General features: G+C 41.4%; 1 protein-coding gene and 1 pseudogene across 1 annotated transcript in view; both read right to left on the bottom strand.

Annotated features, from left to right (window-relative positions):
* Positions 1–3291: 3291 nt before the first annotated feature.
* LOC131198237 (porphobilinogen deaminase-like) lies at positions 3292–14835 on the bottom strand (annotated as a pseudogene).
* Positions 14836–16592: 1757 nt separating this feature from the next.
* TGFBR2 (transforming growth factor beta receptor 2) overlaps positions 16593–19675 on the bottom strand; it is a 66179-nt gene continuing 63096 nt past the window's right edge. The window contains exon 7 of the mRNA XM_058180127.1: positions 16593–19493. Within this exon, the coding sequence (XP_058036110.1) occupies positions 19314–19493 (180 nt within the window). The 3' untranslated portion in view covers positions 16593–19313. The remainder of the gene's footprint in view (positions 19494–19675) is intronic.

Consider the following 19675-nt stretch of genomic DNA (forward strand, 5'->3'; position numbering starts at 1 on the left):
TGGCCAGGAATGGGCAAATTTAATTCAGATGACTACCAGGTACACTACTGTGGGCAAGAATCCCTCAGAAGAAATGGAGTAGCCTTCTTAATCAATAAAAAAGTAGGAAAAGCAATACTGGGATACAATCTCCAAAATGATAGTATGATCTCAGTTTGAATCCAAGGCAAACCATTCAATATCACAGTAGTTCAAGTCTATGCCCCAACCACTGGTGCTGAAGAAGATGAAATTGATCGGTTCTATGAAGCCCTACAGCACCTGATAGAATTAACACCAAAAAATGATGTCCTTATCATCATGGAAGATTGGAATGCTAAAGTAGGAAGCCAAAAGATAACCGGAATAACAGGCAAGTATGGCCTTGGAGTACAAAATGAAGCAGGGCAAAGGCTGATAGAATTCTGCCAAGATAATACGATGGTCATAGCAAACACTCTTTTCCAACAACCTAAGAAACAACTCTACACAGGGACATCACCAGATGGTCAACACAGAAATCAGATTGACTATGTACTCTGCAGCCAAAGATGGAGAAGCTCTATACAATCAGTAAAAACAAGACCAGGAGCTGACTGTGGCTCAGATCATGAGCTTCTTCTTGCAAAATTTAGGCTTAAACTAAAGAAAGTAGGGAAAAGTACCAGGCCACTCAGGTATGAACTAAATCATATCCCTGATGAATATACAGTAGAAGTAATAAAATAGATTTAAAGAATTAGATCTGATAGACAGAGTGCCTGATGAACTGTGGACGGAGGTTCGCAACATTGTACAAGAGGTAGCAACTAAAACCATTCCAAAGAAAAAGAAATGCAAGAAAGCAAAATGGCTATCTGAGGAAGCTCTGCAAATAGCTGAGGAAAGAAGGGAAGCGAAAGGCAAAGGAGAAAGAGAAAGATACAACCAGTTGAATGCAGAATTCTAGAGAATAGCTAGAAGAGATAAGAATGTCTTCTTAAATGAATAGTACAAAGAAATAGAAGAAAACCATAGAATAGGGAGGACCAGAGATCTATTCAAGAAAATTGGAGATATGAAGGGAATGTTTCATGCAAAGATGGGCATGATAAAGGATCAAAATGGCAGGGATCTAACAGAGGCAGAAGAGATTAAGAAGAGGTGGCAAAATTACATAGAAGAACTATACAAGAATGAGCTTATAACCACGATCGTGATAACCATGATGGGATGGTCACTAACCTTGAGCCAGACATCCTAGAATGTGAAGTCAAATGGGCCTTAGGAAATCTGAGCAACAACAAAGCTAGTGGAGGAGACAGTATTCCAGCTGAGCTATTCAAAATCTTAAAAGACAATGCAGTAAAAGTGCTACACCCAATTTGCCAACAAATTTGGAAAACTCAACAATGGCCACAGGATTGGAAAAGGTCAGTTTACATTCCAATTCCAAAGAAAGGCAAGGCTAAAGAATGTTCAAACTATCGCACCATTGCACTCATTTCACATGCTAGTAAGATTATGCTTAAAATCCTACAAGCTAGGCTCCAGCAGTATGTGGATCGAGAACTACCAGAAGTACAGGCAGGATTTCAAGAGGCAGAGGAACTAGAGATCAAATTGCCAACATACGCTGGATCATAGAGAAAGCTACGGAGTTCCAGAAAAATATCTACTTCTGCTTCATTGACTATGCTAAAGCCTTTGATTGTGTGGATTACAACAAATTGTGGCAAGTTCTTAAAGAGATGGGAATACCAGACCATCTTATTTGTCTGTTGAGAAATCTGTATGCCAGTCAAGAAGCAACAGTGAGAACTGGACACGGAACCACTGATTGATTCAAAATTGAGAAAGGAATTTGGCAAGGCTGTATACTATCACCCTGCCTATTTAACTTATATGCAGAATATATCATGAGAAATGCGGGGCTAGATGAATCAAAAACTGGAATTAAGATTGCCGGAAGAAATATCAACAACCTCAGATATTTATTATTTATTTATTAATTTGATTTGTATATGCAGATATAGATATGCAGATGATACCACTCTAATGGCAGAAAGCGAAGAGGAACTAAAGAGTCTCTTGATGCGGGTGAAGGAGGAGAATGAAAAAGTTGGCTTGAAACGCAACATTAAGAAAACTAAGATCATGGCATCCGGCCCTCTTAATTCCTGGCAGATAGATAGATGGGGAAGAAATGGAGGTAGTGACAGATTTTATTTTCCTGGGCTCCAAGATCACTGCACATGGGGACTGCAGCCAAGAAATTAAAAGATGCTTGCTTCTGGGGAGAAAAGCTATGGCAAATCTAGACAGAGTACTAAAAAGCAGAGACATCACCCTGCCAACAAAAGTGCGTATAGTCAAGGCAATGGTTTTCCCAGTTGCAATATATGGCTGTGAAAGTTGGACCATAAGAAAGGTTGAGCGGCAAAGAATTGAGGCCTTTGAACGCTGGTGCTGGAGAAGACTCCTGCGAATCCCTTGGACTGCAAGGTGAACAAACAAGTCAGTTCTAGAGGAGATCAACCCTGACTGCTCTTTAGAAGGCCAGATCCTGAAGATGAAACTGAAATACTTTGGCCACCTAATGAGAAAGAAGGACTCACTGGAGAAGAGCCTAATGCTGGGAAAGATTGAGGGCAAAAGAAGAAAGGGACGACAGAGAACGAGGTGGCTGGATGGAGTCACTGAAGCAGTAGGCATGAGTTTAAATGGACTCCAGAGGATGGTAGAGGACAGGAAGGCCTGGAGGAATGTTGTCAGCAAATGGGTCAGACCTGACTTCGCAACTAACAACAACAACATAGCCAGAGGTAATGTTAGATGAGGAATCCAGCTTGGGGCAGAGATTTAACACCAGATAAGATGGGACGGCAGCTTGTAGGATTCCCCATCTAACATTGCCTCTGGCTATATACCAAACATATATAGAAGTACCAAGTTGTAAAAGGATACTAAATATTTAAAAAGGCATTGTTGAAACAGATGACCTTCACTCAAGTCTCCATCCAAGTCTCATTGATGTAATACCCTGTTTTCCACAAAATAAGACACCCCCTGATAATAAGCCCAATTGGGCTTTTGAGCACATAGCAATAAGGCCAAGTGCTTATTTCAGGGTTCAAAAAAAATAGGAGACAGGGTCTTATTTTCAGGGAAACCCAGTAGATTCTTACTCCTTGAAGTTTAAGTTAAATACTGTATTTTTTGGAGTATAAGACACACTCCCTCCACCCAGAAGTGGGTGGAAATGTCTGTGATTCTTGTACACCGAATATTGTGGTGGGGGGAGGGAGGTTGGTGTGGCACCAATCAGCTGTTCTAGAATGGGCTGTGGTGGCGGTGAACGAGTGGCAGCAGTGAATAGGCTGCAGTGGCAGCGGTGAACGGGCAGTGGTGAACTAGCTGTGGCGAATGGGACACAGTGGCAAACGGGCGACAGTGGTAGCAAACAAGTGGCAGCGAACAGGTGGTGGCAGCGAATGGGCCATAGTGGTAAACAGGCTGCAGTGAACAGGCCAGATGCTTCATGAAGGCTCGCTCAGTGATGCAGCGCAGAACGATCTCGTCGTGCAAAACTGAGACCATCTCTATGATTTCCTGGTCTTTGGGCAACACCTCAGTGGCCAAGGCGCCCTGCCCAACCACATACAAGCAGTCCATGGGGCTCAGAAACTGGCCAATGTGGCTCCTCCAGCTCATGCACCTGAGTCCAGGTGCTGCTAGAATCAGGGCACTGAAATCCTCCTCATCCAACTTCTTCAGGCAGGTGTTCAGGTTGCCCCTAATATCTTTGAACTGTAGCTGAGGGAATTTTCTTTTCAGCTGAGCTGCACGGCAAAGTGAGTTTGTCGTGTCCTACTCCACCGCTGACGGCCGGGTCGGGGAAGTCCGTATCAAGCGTGCCTCTGCAGCTCTGCCAAAGTCCTATCAGAGTTCTCAAGGCAGGCAGGAGACCAGGAAATGACTTCAGCAATCCAAGTTAGACTTTGCCTGACTCAGAGAATGCCAGAAAGCAGATCCTTTATATAGGCCATGGGGTGTGGCTCCATGACTCAGCACTTATCCAGGCCTGCCCCTCCCTTCCTTTTGCTGATGTCGCCTCTCTACTCTCCGGAAGCGAAGATCTCTCCAGCCTCCAGCTGTTGGTAATCTTAGCTCATGACTGGCTTCACATTTTTCAGGCTCACATGCTGTGGGGGAGGGGTTTAGTTGCTCCGTTTGCCTGGGTGTGGTGCCAGGACTGGGGGCTGAAGGCACATCAGGCCCTTCGTCTTGCTCGGCCTGTCCGGGCATGGTGCCAGGGCTGGGGGCTGGAAGCATTCCAGGACATTCTTCCGAACTATCAGCATCCAGCAGGAGATAAGAGGGGCCTGGCTGCGGCAGGGGGAGCGAGCGAGACACAACAGAGTTGGTCCCAATTACACTCTTCTCAGGAAGGGTCCTGAGGCTTTTGCTAGCATGTCTGGGGTGAAAGACAACAGCATTGTGTGGGTTTTCTCTCTTGCAGATGGCACCAACTGCGAAGCCTGGTGGCAGGGAAGTGGGCAGGTCTTTCAGGGAGTGAACTACCTAGTGCATTTTCCAGTTCTTTGGTAAAAAGGCTTTTCTCTTCAATCTTGGCTAAGACTGTGTCCAGAATCCTGTCTCCGGTGGTTGACATGGCAATTATCTCAAAGCGGAGATGAGGGTGGTGCACTGTCAGTCTGGATACGAGCCAGCTGGCTCTTCAGATGCCCACGCAGATGGTCTTGCTCTTTCAGGCATTTGGATTTGGGGCTGGGGGAGTGGCAGCAGCAGGCCGCTCATGCCAGCAAAAGAGCAGCAGTGCCGGGAGGAACAAGAGTCGCAACTGGGGTCCGAACAGGCCAGAGGAATACTGGATGGATGCTGGGAGGCAGAGGAAAAAATATTTTTTCTTGTTTTCCTCTCCAAAAGCTTGGTGCATCTTATAGTCAGGAGCGTCTTATAGTCCGAAAAATATGGTATATATTTAAGTTAACTTTAATTCTAGTGCAGCCCCCGAACCTCTTTTTTTAAACCTCTTCCTGTGCATTTTAATGTTTTTGTTAAGAATGGAAAACCTCCTGCTATTACTTGATCTATAATTCTCAGTATATTTCATCTATTTTACATGCTGGCTGTAGCAGCTGAGTGTTATGCCAATAGCAATAGCAATAGCACTTAGACTTATATACTGCTTCACAGTACTTTATAGGCCTCTCTAAGCGGTTTTACAGAATCAGCATATTTCCCCCAACAATTTGGATCCTCATTTTATCCACCTCGGAAGGATGGAAGGCTGAGCCAACCTTGAGTCTGGTGGGATTTGAACTGCTAAATTGCAGCCAGCCACTCTGCACTCTAACCACTGCCTAACCGAGACTCTTTGGCAGCTTCTAGAGAGCCACTGGCTTCCTATCTTGGTTTTAGATATTCCCATTGCTTTGTCCCTGCTACAGCTTTATCCCATGTCATTTAATTGGCATTGTATTATTATTTTAATGCTTTTAATATCACTCCCACAGTAATCTTATATTAAAAACAAGCAGCTAAAGTGAGATAGTTATAAAAAGGGAGTTTTCATCACAGTTAGAAAAACGTAGAATCCTTTCTTGCATATTCCTGAGTCTTGCATTGTACAATCAGAAAAAGATTGCAAAAGAAACAGAACTATGCTTGACATGCTAATTAAAGGCTGCTGGCAGAAAGGCTTGAAATATATCCATAGGATGACAAAGGAAAACAATGGCATTAACTGTAAAATATCTAGACATATCAATTTATCTTCTTTTCAAACTCCCAATTCATTTGCAAGTTATTCCTCAAGCCACAGCTTCCCTCATTGTGGCAAGACTTGTTAACCTTGGGATGTCAAAATTCTTGACAGTAATCCATTATAATAAGTCTAACACCTAATGTGCACCTAAGAAAAATAATTGAGCAATGTTATATGAACTTACATATATCTTCACATCCTTCTTTATAGAAAGGATTAGCCGCTTTCTGATGCCTGAGAAATAAATAAAATGCAGCTTCACCATTAATGAAGTCTTTGATACTTCATTAATCATTGTTTCTTGCACAAGTATCTAGCAGAATAAAAGAAGAGTTTGAGCATATGTTTACAAAATTCCTGAGAGGTCCTTTAGGAGTTAGTATTTTCGTATAATGACCAAACATATTAATCTGTTGTGTATTTTAAAATAAGCACCCAAAATATTAGCCTTGCAAATAGTGATAGAGTATAATCATCATGCAGGGATGTAGAATGATTTTAAAAACATTCCTCCCCCACTGATCCTGCTGGTAACTGCAAACTGCTTAAAAGTCATGTATGTAAGATGGGTAACTAAATAAGTGCATTTTTTCCAAAACATAAGCAATTAAGGTCCCAGAAATAAATCTTCCATTGGCACAATATATTTGTAGATTTAATGGGTTTCCTATTTGGGTTATCCTAAGGTTCCTGTATATCATGAATAACCTTTGTTGCCATCAGTACAAATGAAACTTCTTTTTGGTGCCATCAAGCTCTTTTTGCCAGACTTTGATGTCTGAATTTATTTCAGTAAGTTTGAAGACGTCCTAAAAAAACTCTTGATGTTTTGGAAAGCTTGTCAACTGCATCAGTAAAGGGTGGGGTTAGTTATGGAGGTTTGGAGAAGATTCATCAGAATACTGTGGACAACAAAGAAAACAAACCAATTGATCACCAAACAAATCAACTTGAGGCACAAATAACTAGGCTCAAATTTTTCTACTTCAGATACATTATGCAAAGACTTGAGTCCCTAGAGAAGGTTTTAATGCTGGGAAAAGTAGAAGGCAAGAGAAGATGATGACCAGGAGCAAAGTGAGTTAATTCAGTTATTGTGGCTATGAAGACTTGGAAGACTTGAAAAAAGGTTAGGAATTGTTCATCATGGAGAAAATGATGTTTCTATGTGCTTAGTAAGAGTCAAGCTTCATGAAACATAATCAATAATCAAGCTGTGGAGAGACAGCCCTTTTTTACATTCTGATTTCATAATCCATCAGGGTAAGATTGTTGAATTTGTTAGTGGGCCAAATCTCTGGGGAGGCCAATACTTGTATTGCATTAATACCATCTTGTGAAATCTTTGCTTCTTATGTTTCAATGCATGACTGCAAAATTACATTTTCAAACCTGAAAAGACTAGTGAACCCTAATTTGTTTGGAGCTCATGTTGCATATTCATTTCAAGGATGAAAAATCTAAACAAATAACACCAATTTGGCTTAATTTTCATTTATTCTGAAGCTACTGTGTTCCCCTGAAAATAAGACTGGGTCTTTTGATCCCCGAAAAAACGTCAGCCTGAATACCTACTCGGGCTGCAGGCACAGGGCTACAGCTATACTGAGCCTGGTGCTCTTCAGACCTTGGCAGGTGCTGCAACTCTCATTCCGGCTGTGCATGGGATGGCGGTGGGTGAGGCAGCATGGCTCCACCAGCAACTGCTTGCGAAGGGGCCCTGACAGGTTGGCGGTGCTCAGGTTTTCAGAGGTTTTTGATGGTGGGCTGGGCTGGGTGGTAGTCGAGGTGGCTGCAGAGCCGCCACAAATTAGGCAAGCAATGCCACAAGCCTTGCAGGGTCCTCCTCCAAGAGGCTGTCCCAGTATGACACACCTCGCGTTTGCCACTGCTCCAGTGCAGTCTTCCTTCCTTCCTTCCCTTCCCTTCTCTTCCTTTCTTTCCTTTTCTTGCTTTCTTGCACAATGGCACAACAAGCCTTACAGCATGAAATTTGACATAGTGGAGCAGCCATGAGAGGCAGGATGCTCGAGTTCTGAACAACTCGGGTATTTGGGCAGCATTTAAATGGCTTGTAATCCTAGGTTTTCCTACTTCAACAAGGTCTATCTATTTATGTACAAAGATGGCAGTTGATTACTAAGATTGAAGTTTACACATGTGAAATATTTCTGAAAAACAGCATAGTGTATCTGAATGACCCGTTCATTCAATAGGTAGAGGCCTTGTCTAGCTCAATGAAGCTATGAGCTATTTCGTGCAGGGCCACCCAAGACAGACCGGTCATAGCAGAGAGCTCTGACAAAATGCGGATCCACTGGAAAAGGAAATGGCAAACCACTCTAGTATCTTGGCTATGAAAACCCCATGGCTAGTACCAAAAGGGTAAAAGTTGGATGCTGGAAGATGAGCCCCTCAGGTTGGAAGGTGTCCAATATGCTACTGGAAAAGAGCAGAGGGCTAGTACTAGTAGCACCAAAAAGAGTGAAGTGACTGGGCCAAAGCCAAAAGGACGCTCAGCAGTGGATGTAGATAGATAGATAGATAGATAGATACGTAGATAGGTAGATAGATAGATAGATAGATAGATAGATAGATAGATAGATAGATAGATAGATAGATAGATAGATATGTAGCTAGATAGATAGATTAGATAGATAGATAGATAGATAGATAGATAGATAGATAGATAGATAGATAGATAGATAGATAGATAGATAGATAGATAGATAGATAGATAGATAGATAGATAGATAGATAGATAGATAGATAGATAGATAGATAGATAGATAGATAGATAGATAGATAGATAGATAGATAGATAGATAGATAGATAGATAGATAGATAGATAGATAGATAGATAGATAGATAGATAGATAGATAGATAGATAGATAGATAGATAGATAGATAGATAGATAGATAGATAGATAGATAGATAGATAGATAGATAGATAGATAGATAGATAGATAGATAGATAGATAGATAGATAGATAGATAGATAGATAGATAGATAGATAGATAGATAGATAGATAGATAGATAGATAGATAGATAGATAGATAGATAGATAGATAGATAGATAGATAGATAGATAGATAGATAGATAGATAGATAGATAGATAGATAGATAGATAGATAGATAGATAGATAGATAGATAGATAGATAGATAGATAGATAGATAGATAGATAGATAGATAGATAGATAGATAGATAGATAGATAGATAGATAGATAGATAGATAGATAGATAGATAGATAGATAGATAGATAGCTATAGATAATGATAGATAGATAGATAGATAGATAGATAGATAGATAGATAGATAGATAGATAGATAGATAGATAGATAGATAGATAGATAGATAGATAGATAGATAGATAGATAGATAGATAGATAGATAGATTAGAAAGAAAACAGAACAAAAAAACAGAATAATAGAGTTGGAAGGGACCTTGGAGGTCTTCTAGTCTAACCCCTGCTTACGCAGGAAACCTTATACCACTTCAAATGCTTATCCAATATCTTCTTAAAAACTTCCAGTGTTAGAGCATTCACAACTTCTGGAGGCAAGTTGTTCCACTGGTTAATTGTTCTAACTGTCAGGAAATTTCTCCTTAGTTCTAGGTTGCTTCTCTCCTTGATTAGTTTCCACCCATGCTTCTTGTCCTGCCCTCAGGTGCTTTGGAGAATAGTTTGATTCCCCCTTCTTTGTGGCAGCCCCTGAGATATTGGAATGTTCCTATCATGTCACCCTAAACTAGACATACCCAGTTCACATGCCCGTGAGACGTCTTGCTTGCATGTCACACACACGCACCGCTCGCTGGGAAAAAAAAAAGGATGGAAGGAAGGAAGGAAGGAAGGATGGATTGATGGATGGGCGACCGCTTTGAGCGCAACCCTTCCCCGGCAACTAAGGGGGGGGTCAATGTTTTCCCCAATCCTAGGGTGTGGGGAAACAGTCATTCTTTCTTCCCCCCTAGTCTCTCCCGAGATCGCACTGCAGCGCCCATCATCCCCAGCCGGCAATCTGAGCTCGTGCCATCGATGTGGTCCTTGAACTTCCCCCTCCTTGTTTCTAACCCAGCCTAGGATGGCCGGCGTGGAGGGTATGGTGGTGGTAAAACGACCAGGAGAAAGCTTTCGCTCTTTTTGAGAGGTCCTCTTGGAAGGCTGCCTTGGAAAGGGAAAGTGGGGAGGGGGCAGAGATTTCTCCCTCAAAGGTCCCCTTGGAAGGCTGGGTTGGAAAGGGAAAGTGGGGAGGGGGCAGAGATTTCTTCCTCTCGGGTCCCCTTGGAAGGCTGGGTTGGAAAGGGAAAGTGGGGAGGGGGCAGAGATTTCTTCCTCGGGTCCTTCTAGAGTCCTTGAGAAACTGATATCATACAAGGTTAATAAATTATACTCCTCCTCCTCATTGATGAGTTTTTCATCCTGAAATTGATTGAAACATTGTACCATCATATGCTGCCATAGTATAGTGTTAACAACATCTGTAAAGATGATATATGAGCATGACACTAAGTTTTTTCTATATTTCCCCCTTTATTGAAAAACTTCCATCATGCTTCTTTCTGAAAACAAAGGTCATTATAATATACCTCATTATATATTTGATTTGATGATATTTCAGTTAATAAATACCATTTAAGGTGTTAAGCTTCCTTTCTTTTTCAGCAGCAAAGTGAATTACAACTTTAAAGAACTTTATTACTTTATATTCATTTATTTTAAGTATAGATTTTAGATTTTTAAACAAATATGTTTAGAGCTTTTATATCTTTCAAGTTATTCAAATTATCCCCTCAGCAGGTATATAATGGCATCCAATTCCAATATCATGTTGGGGCTTTTGAGCAAGGGAGGAGGAACGCGAGCACCACCTTTCCGGGATTTCCCTTTGTTTAGAGCTGGGAATCCTCCTTCCCCCTTTTGCACTTTTATTGTTTTTCGTTCAAATAAATATTCATGTTATTTTACTTGGCTCTATCTTTATTTTTTACATTGACCAGTAGCTGCCTCATTTCCCACCCTCGGCTTATACTCGAGTCAATAGTTTTTCCCAGTTTTTTGTGGTAAAATTAGGTGCCTCGGCTTATATTCGGGTCGGCTTATACTCGAGTATATACGGTAAGTGCATTTTTTCCAAAACATAAGCAATTAAGGTCCCAGAAATAAATCTTCCATTGGCACAATATATTTGTAGATTTAATGGGTTTCCTATTTGGGTTATCCTAAGGTTCCTGTATATCATGAATAACCTTTGTTGCCATCAGTACAAATGAAACTTCTTTTTGGTGCCATCAAGCTCTTTTTGCCAGACTTTGATGTCTGAATTTATTTCAGTAAGTTTGAAGACGTCCTAAAAAAACTCTTGATGTTTTGGAAAGCTTGTCAACTGCATCAGTAAAGGGTGGGGTTAGTTACGGAGGTTTGGAGAAGATTCATCAGAATACTGTGGACAACAAAGAAAACAAACCAATTGATCACCAAACAAATCAACTTGAGGCACAAATAACTAGACTCAAATTTTTCTACTTCAGATACATTATGCAAAGACTTGAGTCCCTAGAAAGTTTTGGCAATTTTTAGGGCGGCAGGATTAAAAGTCAAAGCAAGCAAGTGTCAGATAGGGGTCGAATCTGTTGAATTTTTGGGCTATAGAATAGACAAAAAAGGGATTCACCCCACTGAGAGCAAAGTCAAGGCGATAAAGAGAGCCCCAGCACCCAAAAACAAGACAGAACTCCAGGCTTTCCTGGGTCTGGTAAACTTTTACGCCGTGTTTTTAAAAGACAAGGCAACCGTTGCTGAACCGCTGCATAAGTTGCTTGGAAAAAACACTGCTTGGTCGTGGGGGAAGTCAGAGAATAGGGCATTTGAGGCAGTAAAAAGTTTGCTATCAAGCGATAGCCTGTTAATACAATACAACAACAGACTGCCGTTAGTATTGGTTTGTGATGCGTCCCCCTATGGAGTAGGAGCTGTACTTAGCCACAGACTCCCAAACGGCACTGAAGCCCCTATAGCGTTCTATTCACGAACGATGTCCCCGGCTGAGAGGAATTACAGCCAGCTAGATAGGGAGGCTCTCGCAATAGTGTCAGGGGTGAAAAAATTTCACGAATACGTTTTTGGGAGAGACTTTGAAATTATCACTGACCACAGACCGCTATTGGGATTACTGGCTGGCGACCGCCCAACGCCAGTGGCACTATCACCCCGGCTGACCAGATGGACTATTTTTCTGGCCGCCTACTCTTACAAACTGCAGCATCGACCTGGAAAGAGCTGGGGCATGCGGACGCATTGAGCAGATGCCCATTGCCCGGGGAAATCGAGGACCCTACTCCAGGCACCCCCGTTCTACTAATTGACTCTTGGGACTCTGGCCCAGTCACATCGCAGGAAGTGGCTCGGGCCTCCTACCGGAGCATTGGTTTCAGAACTGTAATCGGTTGGGTTCAAAGGGATGGCGCTGCCGGGCGACGTTTAGAGAGTTTGTAAAGAAAAGGGGAATTGTCTGTGCAAGGGGGGTGCCTGCTCTGGGGGGATAGGGTGGTAGTTCCAGAGAAGCTGAGAAAAAAAGTCCTGGAACTACTGCATGAGGGTCACCCAGGAATTGTAAGGATGAAGGGGCTAGCCAGGAGCTATGTTTGGTGGCCCCTAATGGACAGGGAAATCGGTGACAGGGTTGGCCGATGCCAGGTATGTCAGGAATCCAGACCACTACCACCTACGGCCCCAGTGTTGGAGTGGGAGAAACCCCAAGGCCCTTGGTCCCGCATACACATTGATTTTAACGCAACCTTCCACGGCCAAACATTTCTAATTGTGGTGGATGCATTCTCCAAATGGCTGGAGATCATCTTAATGAAATCCACAACCGCGGGAGCTGTCATTGCAGCACTAAAACACCTTTTCGCCACGCACGGGCTACCGGACACCCTCGTGTCCGATAACGGCCCACAGTTCACCGCAGCATTATTTGAAGGGTACCTGGCTGAAGAGGGCATCCGACATGCCCTCTCAGCGCCGTTCCACCCTGCGCCGAACGGCCTTGCTGAACGCTTTGTTCGGAGTGCGAAAGAAGCGCTATCACGAAGCGGCCCCGCGATTGGCAGGCACAAATCGACGCATTCCTAACCGTCCCAACACAGGACCCCTGTGTGGCCACCGCCGCAGCCCAGCCGAGCTATTAATGGGCGGAAGCTACGGTGCCCGCTAGACCGGCTACACCGAACTACGTGCAGGACGGGTTCAAAACAAAACCAGATAGAATCCGGGAATTAAACATAGGAGACTCAGTGTGGGCACATAATTACAGCGACGGCCCAAGCTGGAAGAGGGGATAGTCATAGACAAACGGGCCCCAAATCTTATCTAGTGGAAATAGACGATGGCAGAGTTTGAGGCGCCACATAGATCAATTAAGAAACAGATTGAGCGATAAGGCAGAATTAGGCGAGACCAGCCCTGACTATGATTTAATTAACCCCACAGCTGACTGGAGCCGAGAACAAACAGAAAGCGAGAACCAAACAGAGACTTATCTGAGTCAGGCGAGGTCCAGCGACACCCTCAGGTCCCTCTAGAGGACAGCAGGTCCGAGCCGGCAATAATCCAGGGCCGGATGGCCGGGAGGAGGAGCTCAGAGGAACGAAAGCCCCTCCGGCAAGCTCGACTCAACTCCAGAAAGTGAACTGCGCAGGTCCGGGAGAGTCAGGAGACGCCCACGTACCTGCGGGACTACGTAGAGAAGTAATATGTAAATATTGGCAAAGTGCCTTCTGGGAGGGAAGGAGTGTAATGTATTACTGTAAGTTTTGGCGGGAGTTTTAGGCGGGAAGTATCTCGCTTCTGATTGGATGCAGCCTCTGGCTGAAGTGTATATAAGGAGAGGTTTTTCTCCAGAGTTTTGCTGGGTCACACTATATTAAAGAGCTGTTGTCACTAACCTGGTCTCCTGCCTCGTCAATACCCAAACTTAACAATGGTCATAGCAAACACTCTTTTCCAACAACCCAAGAGACGACTCTACACATGGACATCACCAGATGGTCAACACAGAAATCAGATTGACTATGTACTCTGCAGCCAAAGATGGAGAAGCTCTATACAGTCAGTAAAAACAAGACCAGGAGCTGACTGTGGCTCAGATCATGAGCTTCTCCTTGAAAATTTTAGGCTTAAATTGAAGAAAGTAGAGAAAAGTACTAGGCCATTCAGGTATGAACTAAATCATATCCCTGATGAATATACAGTAGTGGAGACAAATAGATTTAAGGAATTAGATCTAATAGACAGAATGCCTGAAGAACTATGGACAGAGGTTCATAACATTGTACAAGAGTAGAAACTAAACCCATTCCAAAGAAACAGAAATGCAAGAAAGCAAAATGGCTGTCTGAGGAAGCTTTGCAAATAGCTGAGGAAAGAAGGGAAGCAAAAGGCAAGGGAGAAAGAGAAAGATACACCCAGTTGAATGCAGAATTCAGAGAATAGCTAGAAGAGATAAGAATGTCTTCTTAAATGAATAGTACAAAGAAATAGAAGAAAACAATAGAATATGGAGGACCAGAGATCTATTAAAGAAAATTGGAGATATGAAGGGAACATTTCATGCAAAGATGGGCATAATAAAGGACCAAAATGGCAGGAACCTAAAAGAGACAGAAGAGATTAAGAAGAGGTGGCAAAATTACACAGAAGAGCTATACAAGAACAAGCTTAAAATCCCTGATAACCACAATGGGGTGGTCACTGACCCCGAATTAGACATCCTAGAATATGAAGCCAAATGGGCCTTAGGAAATCTGAGGAACAACAAAGCTAGTAGAGAAGACAGTATTCCAGCTGAGCTATTCAAAATCTTAAAAGACGATGCAATAAAAGTGCTACACTCAATTTTCCAGCAAATTTGGAAAACTCAATAATGGCCACAGCTACCGGTTCAGACCAGTTCACCCAAACCAGTAGTAAAAAAAGCTACTGGTTCGGGTGAACCGGTAATAATAAAAAAAAATCACACAACACAGCTGGTCTACCCCCCCCACTGTTCTACTTACCTTAGAAAAAGCTTCATAATGCCCTTTTCAGTGCTGCACAGTAGTGCTTGCGATGCACATGCATACAAAGCATGCATTTGGCATGCACTGTGTGTACGTGCGCACAGTGAACTGGGAGCCACCCTGGGCCACAGAATTGGAAAAGGTCAGTTTATATTCCAATTCCAAAGAAAGGCAACGCTAAAGAATGTTCAAACTATCACACCATTGCACTCATTTCACATGCTAGTAAGGTTATTGCTTAAAATCCTACAAGTTAGGCTCCAGCAGTATGTGGATCGAGAACTACCAGAAGTACAGGCAGGATTTCAAGAGGCAGAGGAACTAGAGATCAAATTGCCATGCTGAATCATGGAGAAAGCTAGGGAGTTCCAGAAAAACATCTACTTCTGCTTCATTGACTATGCTAAAGCTTTTAAGTATGTGGATCACAACAAATTGTGACAAGTTCTTAAAGAGATGGGCGTACCAGACCATCTTATTTGTCTCTTGAGAAACCTGTATGTGGGTCAAGAAGCAACAGTGAGAACTGGACACAGAACCACTGATTGATTCAAAATTGAGAAAGGAGGCTGGCAAGGCTGTATACTGTCACCCTGCCTATTTAATTTATATGCAGAGCACATCATAAGAAAGGCAGGGCTAGATGAATCCAAAATTGGAATTAAGATTGCCAGGAGAAATATCAACAACCTCAGATATGCAGATGATACCACTCTAATGGCAGAAAGTGAAGAGAAACTAAAGAGTCTCTTGATGCGGGTGAAGGAGGAGAGTGCAAACATTGGCTTGAAACTCAACATTAAGAAAACTAAGATCATGGCATCCGGCCCTCTCAATTCCTGGCAAATAGATGGGGAAGAAATGGAGATAGTGACAGGTTTTATTTCTCTGGGCTCCAAGATCACCCCAGATGGGGACTGCAGTCAAGAAATTAAAAGACGCTTGCTCCCGGGGAGGAAACTATGGCAAATCTAGACATCATACTGAAAAGCAGAGACATCACCCTGCCAACAAAAGTGCTTATAATCAAAGCTATGATTTTCCCAGATGCAATGTATGGCTGTAAAAGTTGGACTATAAGATGTCTTCTAATCTGTCCAGATTAGTCAGCAATTTTGTTCTTTTTCTTTTTTACTAGACTTTCTAATTTTATATGGTCCATAATTTTGATAGGCAGTCCAGTAATTCCATCATCCAAGTTACTCATAGCAATGATAATTTTGGCTCCAAGACTGATCCCAGCCAAATCTTACTAGTTACTGCTCTCCAATTAAATACAGAGCCAGTAATGCTGACACCCTGAGTCTTGCTAATTTGTTATGAATAAACACACTAGTTGGCAAACTGTTGAATATATTCTCTATTATATTCTTAAAATACACCTGTTGCCCTGTATCAATATGTATAATTTCTATCTATTTTTGACTTTTCTTCTGAGTTTCCAAAATATTTCCAAACAAACAACCATTGTCCACTTTTATTATGTAACAATATTTTGGAACCTATTTGGTAATCAGACACCTTCTTAGGGATGAAATTGATATTAAAAGCTAGTATTGTATAGAATACTGCCTATTTGCTTATTTCTAAATTAAAATAATCTAAAATATATAAAGCCACACGGGTAGAAAGCTTGGTAAGCATCAGAAACGGTCTTCATGAGAGGGTCATTACTGCACCCACAGGCACCATGCTGCTTGAATTATGTTGTTAACCTGTGTTGCTAAAACACAGAAGTATTTTAATATGAATAAGACTTTAAACAAAAGCATTGGGTACAATATTTATTTATACAAAAATATGGTAAGTGCTTGAAAAAAATCTGATAAAGAGATTAGATATGCAAACATTTCTATTTTCATATATATTGTACTTTAAAAATCTTTCTTTAAATATACTAATACAAAAATGGTAAAGGATTGTCAGGAGTTTAATGATCTCTCAGGTTTTTGCCAGTGCACAGCAGACAAACACATCCCAGCTTCAGTGGGAAGACCTAGGCAGGTCTAGGCTACCAATTTAAATACTGACCTTACTTGAATCTCCTAAGCAAATAGGTCTAGAAGTGGATGGCCCCTTCAGGAGGCTAATTAACTATGAAAGCCTACCGTGCTGCTTCTTATTTAGGACTGAATTAGTTACTTCAGAGAAATCATCAAAGAAAGCAGCTTTCTGTATGCACTATGACTCACCAGCAAATGGTTTTTAAGATTATTCTGAATCTTGAAATAACATATAGCAATGACTCTCCATTAATAGACTTCTCCCCGTAATTTTGTCTAGTCCTCTTTTAGAACAATGTATCTCATCACTGAGAAACTTCATTTTAAGAGGGACAGATCTCAATTCTTGAATAGGTTGGGGAATCCCTTAAAGTTGCCTTACTTAGGGCACACTGATTTCACTTATATTTAAATGAAGTAAAATTATTTATCTTCAACATATTTGACAGCCCATTCATTCTGTCTTTTCAAACAATACTATTTGGTGACAACTTTAGAAGAACAGCAACTTCAGGGAGTTGCACTGAAGGCCTTCAGGCTGAACATCTGCACTACTGAGGTAAATGTAAATTTACTACATTTACTACTGAGGTAAATGGTAGCAATATGCAGTAATGTTTAAAGTAGGCAACAAAATTAGCAATTTAGGTATGCGACACAGATGCACCTTCCCATCCGGTTTGATAGAAAGCTCATTTTTACTTTCTATGTAGCTGTTTTTCATGCTGCTATTCGAGGCAACCACCACTAGAGATCATCAGATCCCATCACTATTCAACATTACACTTTTCTAAAGCCACCTTACTAGTAAAGTAACTCCAGTTTAGTACATCGCCTGTTATTTTAAAATCTGGTTTCTTTTTGTTGAACCTCTGTCCACTTAATGCTTAAATATTTAACACAAATGGCAGGCACAGAATTATTATTATTATTTTTTAAATTCTCCATAAAGTTTTAAAAATTCCTATATGAGTATAGCTTTTTTTCCTTATTGGATACACAAAAGAGGAGTTCTTAGAAAAACACTTATCTCCTACGTGAAAAAGAATTGCACTTGTAATATATCTTTCACCCCAAAAGAATTGTTTCTGGCTGGCATGGACTAATTCTAACGAAATGAAAAATGAAAGGAAAGAATGCATCCTGTAACAAGATAGTAGCAGACTTTCAAAAATGGCCAGATATCCCCATTCCAGTGTTCTGTTGGGACTCCAACTGCCATCACAGGTTTGCAGTCCAACACATCTGGAGGGCACTCGGTTGGAGAATGCATATCTTGCAAGAAAGCACAAACAATTCAAATCCTGCCATTTAAAATTCCTGATGAAGCCAGCTCCAATTCTAAATATTTTGGAAGACTAAAAGAATGTAAGCCTTGCCTGTGGGGATCAGTTCAGGAATGTATAGCATTTCTAAGCATTAACTGCAGGCAGGGTTGGCTATGATGCATATTACAAGGACCAAACGCAATGCATGCCCACAGTGCGGAACAAATTTTTGCCAAAGCATCATAGCAACTCAGGAAGGAATTCATCTGCTATTCCTTCTGGGCACAAAATCAAGTGTGAATTTAAGGGCTTAAGAAACTAGACAGGATGTTATTGATCCAAAAAGGATGGAGGAAAAGAAAGAGGAATCTACTTTTTCCAGACTGCATGGCAAATGCAAAACATCTGTTGCAATTATAATTGGTGCTGCCCAATTCCAGGGGGAAGTTAAACCTGTAGTCAGTATGAAGGCTGAGAACATGAAGTGCACGTTGAAAGAAGGGGAGAGAGTATTAATTTTTTGTTACATTAAGGAACAAAAAGAAGAAGAAAACATTTGCAGATTCTATATTTGAACAGAAAAAGCAAACCAAAACTCCTGACTATGAATGGTCCAATAATTCATAAATTCTAAATTTTAAACATTCAGGAACCAGCTGAACACAATTGCATAATGTCAGTTTTAAAAAAAAAGCTCAAACATATCCAAACACTTCTAGTTTGGATTTTTTGCCCCTCCTCTGAAAAAAAAAAGGTGCAGCAATTGACAATATTGTAGTGTAGTTATATACTGTTTTTTATGGTTTGAGTGAGGTGAATAAGGCAATACTGCTGCCAGTATCTTAGCAAACATTTGCAATTTTCTATCTATTAGAAGTTTTCTGGAAGACTCTCAGCACAGCTTTAGGTATTTATATTTAGCACTGAGCTTTATATACAGACCTTGATAAAGTGCAATTGTTATTGGCATTGTAATATAGTCCTATTTTCTTAGGAAGCACCAACGTAACTTATCTTATGGCACACTTAAGGAAGCAACTACTATGCCATGGCCCATTATGGTTGCCCCATAAAGTCATTCCTGTTCTCTGGAGCTGCAGGATGGAGGAAAAAGCATCTCTTCAGGGTCATAGAAAGTAGGTCCAATGGTAAAGGTTTCTCTTTTTCGAAGGCTGAGCACAGAGAACCTAAAAGTGAGCATTCCTCTGATCTTGCCAGCTCTTACTTGGCGCTGTTGCCTGAACTTTCTTCAGGGATCTTCTCTTCTGAGCTGCTTCTTCCTGAGAGTCCGTCTTGGTAATCAAAATCATTGAACCTCTCAGCTACACACTGTGCTGTCAGCCGGGCCTCAGGATCATGGTCCCAACACTCAACAATAGTCTCACACACCTTCTGGATACCCTGAAAAGAGCATAGAAAGCAATGCCTTTGAATTCTGGAAGACACAGGACTCAATAAAAAGCAGTCTATACAAATGTATAAAAAATCTCCTTGTGTACTATACATGTTACAAATAGTAATAATTGAGGAAATATATAATTCTAATTTATACCATACATATGTTATCTTAGGTGAAAACAAGA

This window comes from Ahaetulla prasina, chromosome 4 (genome assembly GCF_028640845.1).
Source record: "Ahaetulla prasina isolate Xishuangbanna chromosome 4, ASM2864084v1, whole genome shotgun sequence".
In the NCBI taxonomy this organism is placed as follows: Eukaryota; Metazoa; Chordata; class Lepidosauria; order Squamata; family Colubridae; genus Ahaetulla; species Ahaetulla prasina.